Genomic DNA, 8,719 nt, shown 5'->3' with positions numbered 1-8,719 from the left:
ATGGGGATCTATCCTTCAGAATATGGTAGAAATGGGTAAGCGTATATTTTACATGCTATCAATCATATACCATTAATGTATAATCTTAAGAAGGGTGTGACCGTGACCATTTTTAAATTCTATTAATCTGTGTTAAATAAAAAAAAATTTGCATTAAGAGAGAAAATGTCCAAATTATTAAGCTATATCTTAGCGCCTCTCTAATTAAAAATTAGTGGTTTTCTAATTTATAAAATCACTTTTCCCTTCATATTAAATTCAATCTCAAAGAAATGGCCGAGTGCCTGTCAAAAGCTGCAGTACGTCTTACAACGACTTCAACATTCAAGCAAATGGACAAGAATGGAAAAAGGGTCAAGATTTAAGGCAAAATTGGATTAAGACAGCCACGAGCGAAGATTTTCGACGGGGGTTTATTGGTCGTCCACGGACGGTAAATATTCATTTACAATAATTGATAACGAAACTGTAAAAACATGTTCATTTCATATAAGAGATATACCTAACGAGGATAAAATTTCACCTTATCTTAGATTTGCATAGTAATAGGTGTGGCAATTATAAAATGGTTTAAAAGTCACATTTTACGAAATAACAAAAATGATTTTTCATTTTTAGCTCACCTGAGATGAAAGCTTAAGAAAGTTTTTCTGATAACATTTTGTCTTTGCCGTCTGCCCGTCTGTAAACTTTTCACATTGTCAACATCTTCTCTAGAACCACTAGGCCAGTTTCAATTAAACTTATCACAAAGCATTGTTATGCAAAAATAATCAGAACATATAAAAAAGAAGGACCGTGCCTATAAGGGAATACTTATATTCTAATAGCCGTACTGAAAACCATATACATGTATATTAAGTCTAAACTTATTAACTCATTTTGATGAAATAAATCAGTCTACTCAGCTTAAGATAAAAAGCGGCTTAATATGATTTATCAAAGATTAAATTTGTATGAATCAATGTGCAAAAACAAATAATTATCAGCTCTTGGTGTTTTGAAAAACATACAAAATAGATCTAAAGACCGTTAAGTTTGGAATATAAATGTTTTATTGTTAAAAAAAAAATGATAATTTTATTTGTTCAAAGTTGTATTTTTCAAGAAATTGTTCATGCCACTAAATTACACATAATAAGATAAGTTTGGCATGACCGAATATTCCGAACTTAATTTAAGTAATCTACGAATACAAGTTTATTAAATTATAAGTTGTAAGTATACTGCTAGATGTTTTTTATTATATTTTAGACAGAAACAAGTCTAGGAGATAAACCATATAACTTACACAAGAAACAATATCTACATGACGATATCATACCGTCAGAACAAAACGGATCGACTGATGAAAGTCTGAAAATACGAACCAAATACAGAACACCCGTCATCATAGTTCTCGTGTCAAGTTGTTTGGTTACTCTTGCCGTTGCTCTTATTGTGGTGTTTGTCGTTGCCAAACCAGGTAATGAAAAGCTAAGTACGAAAAGTGCTGAATAAACAAAAATGACTATGTATTATGATATAAAAACAATAATGATAATTCTCTCTCCTAATTTTTAGTATCTTTAAAATCCACATTTTAGTTGCTTAAATTTCACAGCTTGATTTTAATTCATTTTGATAACGGACATCACATGCATTACTCTTCAAAATATATGTTACCTTTATTCGTATTTATTATCGGTGCATTTTTTAAAAAACAATATACATAATTCTTTAATAAGGTCCTAAAAGTGTCTTTTTATGTTTTTGCGCATTCTAATATAATACAGTTGATTTATACTTCTTGTGAATTTTTTCGATATCATTTATAAAATTGAACACAATAAACAAAATACAGATAAAAATATTTAGATTGTTAAAGGATTATTTTTATTTTTAACCCGATTTTTACGTTGTGCGGTAGGGGAGCATTGCCATTGCGCTTTTATGACGTTATGATAAAATGAAGCTTTGTAGGAGTACGTTATAAGAAATAACATAAAAGAAAAAGTAGAAATTGTACGCTGTTGAAATTTTATATACAGAATGATGCTATCCTCGAGGACATTTTCCTTATTTTTGGAATAAATCCATTATACCAATCATCATTAGTGATGATCCAAATATATAGCAAAATTTGGTGCATTTTAATATTTTAAGATGGCCCCCACTAAAAACCAGACGGTAGACTTTTGTGTTTTTTACATATAAGGTAGGAGATGATATTACTAATCATATATAACAATTTTAGAAAAAAAGCTATTGTAGTAATTTTTAAAAACTGCTTTGATGTGCGGAAAATGACAGTTTCTTATATATTCCTATAGTAAATGTACCTCTATTTTGAGATGGTCACTAAAAAGAACCAGACGGTCGATTTTCATGAACCTTTGCAAATAAACTAGAGTTGGTTTAAATAACATATGGGTAAAAAATTAAGAGTTATGCTATTGTAGTTTTTCCGCAAAAAAAAAAACCAAATCGGCATCCTTAATATGCTTATTAAGGGTGTTGTTTACTCAGGGTTTGAGTTTTCAAATTTGGATTGTTTTAAAGATCAATGTCATGGATAAAATTTATTTTTAACACAAAAAGTATTTATGAAATGAATTATTATTGACATAAGATTCGATATTTCTTCTATATTATGGAATGAGGCTCAAACAAAAATAAACTTTTAGCCAAACAGAGGAAATTCGGACTAAATTTTTGTAGATTTTGTTTTCCCCCAAAACATTTTTTGCAATGCTCTAATATTAAAAGTTAAGATTTCATATTTTAGTTAATGTAATTTTGCACATTCTCTGTTTGCTTTACCTCATTTATACATTTAAAGAATGGTATGGCTCGAATTGCGAACATTTTGAAAAAATGCTTAAAAAAACCTGATAAAATTTTGGTCATTGACCTCATATAAATTTTATGCCGACAGAATAAGGTCAATATAATTAATTTAATATTATAAATGTTTTTGTATTATCATCATTCAATTTTTTGTAAAACTGGATCAAAAATGGGTAGGGATTCGAAAACTGATAAAGGAAATTCGGACTGGAATATTTTTAAAAACTGTTGCTAAAATTTTAATAATTTGTATCTATTTAGTGCCACTACAATTCATAAACTGTATTTCATTTTTTAAAGTGTTTAATTATTTTTGTTGATTTTTAAAAAATATATTCAATGACCATTAACTCAAAAAGTAAGTCATTGACCTACTTTTTTGAAAGAATAAAATAACACTGCAATCAAAGGTCTATAACATACAATAGATAGCTTTTCATTATAATCAGTGGATTTTTTTTCATTCTGAGTAAACGTTATCCTTAACATCAACTTTACTTTCCTAGGAATTTTTAAAACGTCCAAAAATGGAACAAGACCGTATTGTAAAAACTGGGATTAACATATTATGCTTACTTTTTATTCTTACTTTGCACCTTGCAAAGAATCACACAACAAGCTTAAAACGCATTTGAAAATACGTCAATGTAAAAATGATTTAAAATGCCCTTCTCCTATCATCATGCGGTTGATAAGCTATCATGATATAATTTCTGACAATGAAATGTCAGTTTAAAAAATAAAACTGTCCCAATCTTTCATCCATAATATTAATACTTTGCTATTAATACTTTGCTTAACGGAAGTTGTAAACTATAAATTGATCTATGTATATCACTACCTATATTCTCATACATGTATATGAAATATATTCTGGTCATATGCACCTAGCTTCTACCGAGAACGATTTTGATATAGAGTGAAACAACTAAAGGGGACCTAATCACGATTTTCTAGTAAGCTCCACACCCCCTCCCCCAAAAATCCCCCTTTTTAATATCATGAAGTGTTAGTATGGGTAGTTTTGATGCTAATCAAAATTTGAATGCCACATAATATAGTATTGAACTGCAAGTGAGTAACAGAGTGTGTTACAGAGTATGGCATTCTTTGTTTTGTGAACAAAGCTAGAGTTTTATTACTGTACATACAGTTGTATTTGTAAAAGCTGCAATTTAATTTTGGTTTCTTTTGTTGATAATACTATTTATCAACAAATCGAGTCAGCTTATTTTGTTTTGTCATGCGTTGATTTCTTACATTTATCATATGGTAATTTTTTACAGTACATTATTTGTAAACGAAAACAAAAATCAAGCTTTGTTTAGATAACAATGAATTCTGACCTCTCTATCCCGCTGAATATATCCAAGATATCTTCATTGAACAACTATCCCTTTCCATTCATCACAGGAACGAAAACAATTTTTTAAAGGAGATTTATAATGGGAATGTTTACATTTTTTCTCCATTCGCCATTCGGAAGTACTCGGGATACCTCGCCCATTTTTTTAACGTTATCATTCTGGCTTATTAATGGCTGATGCAATGCAAAATCTCCGTAGACTTTCAATTTTGGGATGTGTATTGAAACCTGAAGCGGTAGAGGGGGCGTTTCAAAACAGATAATCTGGACATTTTTCATATTAGTGGATAAACGTAGTTTGAGCACAAAGGTATTTATTATTAATTAAATATCAAGCAAAAAGTGGTGGAAGCAAAAACTCGGGACAGAGTAAAGCTTCCAATGTTTAATTTTTCATCCAAAATTGCACATTTTTTTTTGCCTATTTGACTTAAATACTTCTTATCCATTATGATATCTTTAATAATCAAGTAATGTTCTACTGATTTGAGAAAATGTTTTAAGGTGTTGTGAGCCACCTTTAATTTTTACCATAAATAATGTGGACACAAATACTGATTTGAACAGCTGATAAGAACTATAAATAATTTGCTTTATTATGAATCGTAAAATTGCGAGTAACCATAAAAAACAAGTAAAAGTTAAAATAACACTCTTCAAATATTTTCTAGATTCACCTCATATGATTGGTAAGTATTTCATTTTCTACTGTCCGTATTTTACTTAAGATAAAATTTTAATAGCTTTAATAGTTACATTACAAATATTCATAATATGTCTAATGGAAATGATTTGAAGGTATCAATCATATAGATAGTGAAGTTACATAATAATATCAACGTTGAGGTTGACATGTGTTTTATAAACGTATTCAATTTGATTTCATTTTTAATTAGTTATGTGAAAAAAATATTAAGGGAATGCATTTGGTTGTATGCAAATAATAAAAGTAGTTCGCATGATGTAAGATTTAAATTTAGCACATACTACGATCATATTGTGTACACCTCGAACAATTGACTTTTGCATGTACCAATGACTTGTTACAGTCACAGTTGTATATTAAAAAGACCTGCAATTGGTTCCACAATTCTTTGGACATTATATGCAGTGATTGATTGTCAACAAATCATCGGAAAACAGCTATTAGTTTAAAGAAATTAAATATTTCTATCTATTTGTAAAAGTAAAAGATATAGGGTAGGATAACAGTTAAAATATAATGATATATATGAAATGCTTTTGAATTAAATATAAATACGAAGAGAGAGAGAGAGAGAGAGAGAGAGAGAGAGAGAGAGAGAGAGAGAGAGAGAGGAAGAGAGAGAGAGAGAGAGAGTTTTAAATCAGATAAGACTGAAAATTAGAAAGGAAAAATTGAAGAAAAATTTACCAGTTATCATCAGATTATTTTTTGACAATTTTTTAAACAAGTTTTTGATTTAACTGTGGCACGGTAATAGAGGAATGTTTAAGTAACCGCGCGCGGACAATTCAGTCAATTACAGGCCTCGCATATCACTGTATATACATGTAAAGATCAATAATATGATGGGAATATCAGAATATTAATTGTTTATGTTAAAATGAAAATTTTTATTTCAGTTATGACCGAGGGAGAAATTACTGTTCTGCAAAACTTCAGTGATGATTTGCACAATAAACAGTCTGACGCATACCATAAATTTACAGCTGACTTTTCTAGTGTGGTATGTTTAATTCATCTTGATAATTCAGTTCAATAAGATTTGAAATATTATCATCAAAACTGTTTGAAAGTTAAAAAAGTTTTTGTAAATGATATTGCATGCATGTTTATTCTACATGTACGCATATTTTTTCTATTTCAAATGGTCTATGCATGAAGATGGAAAAGAGTCTTCAAAAAGAGTTTCCATTGCGACGGAAGTGTCATGTAACCAATCTCCGGTAATAGATAATTAAAAATAAAGTATCGTTAAATAAACAACGTTTAATTTTAAAGCGACCTTATTTAATTCAATTTGTTACACACAGAAATGGAAGCATAATAGTCAGTTTTGTCCTCGTTTTGGAAAGTGAAAACAAAAAAATCACTAACTCTTCATTAAAGACAGTCGTGAAATCTGCAATGCGAAATAACACTGCAGCTGGAAAAATTCTATTTGGAAACTTTTTCGTAAAAGCATCAAGTTTGTCATTTTCAACAGTAGATGTTTTGAAAGAACTTTCGACCGCAGCAACATTGGCAACAATTACAACCAGAACGCCGACAACGACGAAAACTTCTATTCCAAATAAAGCAAGTACGCCAATAACATTTACGCAAACTTTAGCAGCAACAAATACATCAGCAAGAACAGGGACCACTTCAACCACAACAGCTAACATCCCAACTCCAACAATTTCAATTTCATCAACAGATGACACTAATAATACAAATGAAACTAATCCTGAAACTAAGCCAGGACAATCAAGTGAAACAACTGAAGATGAAAATAATCTTCCATATGCGTCGACAGTATTGATATCTAGTACAGCATCAATACTAAGTTCTGAAAAACTAACGAGAGGTAAATTACCTAACGTTTAGATTAAGTAAGTGATTTAAGTTTCTTTTGAAACAATATATATGCTCTCATAATTAATGTTGTTACTTCTTCCGCTCGCTTACTTCATGACTTTGAGGCGAACTTTGCGATTATAGATATAGACAACTAATTGTCCTTTATTTTTGATTTGACTTATGTTTTTTTACATCACGTAAATATTTGAATATTGATTCCCAGGAGTAATGTGCGGCGACAATTGGGGTGAACTTTTCAGGAGATAAATAGAGAAAACTTTATTTTAAAAAACTGAATATATTAAAAGGACCTTAATGTTTTACTTAAGAATATGTTGAGAACAATTAATTTAAAGCTATAATGTAGATAATTGCATATTTTTGACAATACATTTGTAATGCGACATGTATAAAAAAAAAAAAGTCAGGATAAACATGTATATACTCAATTCAATATAATTATTTTTAAGTAAAGGTCAATAACATTTTATGTTTTAGGGAGTGTACAGACAATCTGCATACATTTCATTTTTTCATAAATGGAAAGAATTCCCATGTAAAATTTTCTGCTAAATTTTCTAATATTTCATTGTAAATAACATTTTAAACACAAACACAAGATTTCATGGAACCTATCATAATCTTAAGCGCCGATACGATACACCTTAATAAACCAAGCTTCTTTGAAAAAGTGCATATCTTCATAAACCTGTAGGATTTTATATTTACTAAATTTTGACCTTAAGCTATTATATAGAAAATGATAAGTGTTCTTGGCATTTCATTCCTTTATAAATGAGAATTAATCAGGATTTTTATATTCAATTTAACATAATTTAATGATAAGTACTCTTTAGAGGCTATATGCATTATCTATTTATGTTTCTACATGATTTGTGTTTTTACTTTAATTTCAGAATAACATTCCTAGAACTGTATTTTTCTGTTTAGGTAGAATTAAAGAAATAAATATCAGTTTGCATATCAAACAAGAAACTCCAAAATATTACTTACAGTCGCAACAGTTTGCAATTAATAACTGATAATGGTATTTACAAAATTAAATAGCATAACCTTACCCATTCTGCTTACTATTATCATAATGGTATTATAAATATGTAACGAAGGAACACTTTATGCGTATAGGTGAATTACTGTAAATAATATCACAAATCTTAAAGAAGTTAATTCCTTGTATTCATTTTTAAACATAAGCTAAAGATAACCTTTGTTTAATCTTCTTGATTTTCAAAGATCTGTTTGATCTTTCCCACCTGTAGCTGAAGAACAACAGACAAAGATTATATTTTGCCAGACTATAGGGAAAAATCCTCTTTATAAGGGAACTAATATCAATCTATTCATTAAATAGTATTTGGTATGTGCTCATTAAAAACATTATGTTATTTGCTATAAACGCCAAAGTTCTCGTACACAATCATTTGATTGCGATTTGTCAGTACTAGTCCAAGTGTTATTTTTGGGTTCTCTGTTTGACATGAAAAGTATCATTCATTTTATCAAAAACTAATAACTAAGGATGTTTATGAAAATAACATAAGGATTTATAGTAGGCAAATTTAATTCAATAGATTTTGATCTTAATAACTTACAATGAAAAGCTCATTAACAGTAAACACGACCAGAAAACCAGGTACAAGCACAACATCTTATGGTAAAGCATCTACTGTTTCTACACCTGCTGATCCATCTGCTTTAACAACAGTTACGGGCAGTACGGGGAATGAATTAAACATAGGTACAACAGATTTCAGTCTGACAAGTCCAACGATGTTGAAAACGACGTATGTTTCATCTGCAACAATGACATCTATAACTACTTCAACTTTCACAGCAGAAACAGTAACATCCCCTGATACTGATGTCACAAATACTTTTATCACAACTCGTGCGACTTCGTCGAACACATAAGCAACAACAATGGCAATGTTATTGTATAGAGCTATTGACAACTGTAT

At 29.6% G+C, this 8,719-nt stretch overlaps 1 protein-coding gene across 1 annotated transcript; it reads left to right on the top strand.

The window, feature by feature from the left end:
- LOC128182265 (mucin-5AC-like) lies at positions 1-8,719 on the top strand. Its single transcript, XM_052850856.1, has 8 exons — positions 1-35; positions 271-433; positions 1,255-1,465; positions 4,867-4,884; positions 5,801-5,904; positions 6,063-6,124; positions 6,212-6,747; positions 8,374-8,719. Exons 1-8 carry the CDS (start codon positions 1-3, stop codon positions 8,670-8,672), a joined length of 1,428 nt encoding a protein of 475 aa, XP_052706816.1. The 3' UTR covers positions 8,673-8,719.

This window comes from Crassostrea angulata, chromosome 4 (genome assembly GCF_025612915.1).
Source record: "Crassostrea angulata isolate pt1a10 chromosome 4, ASM2561291v2, whole genome shotgun sequence".
NCBI lineage: Eukaryota > Metazoa > Mollusca > Bivalvia > Ostreida > Ostreidae > Magallana > Magallana angulata.
Note: the sequence above shows the minus strand (reverse complement) of the source record. Positions and strands in the feature narration are given on the sequence as shown.

Coding starts and splice junctions, on each gene's coding strand:
- LOC128182265 (XM_052850856.1), top strand. CDS start 1: ATGGGGATCTATCCTTCAGAATATGGTAGAAATGG. Junction 434..1,254: donor TTATTGGTCGTCCACGGACG/GTAAATATTCAT, acceptor ATTATATTTTAG/ACAGAAACAAGTCTAGGAGA. Junction 6,125..6,211: donor TGTCATGTAACCAATCTCCG/GTAATAGATAAT, acceptor TGTTACACACAG/AAATGGAAGCATAATAGTCA.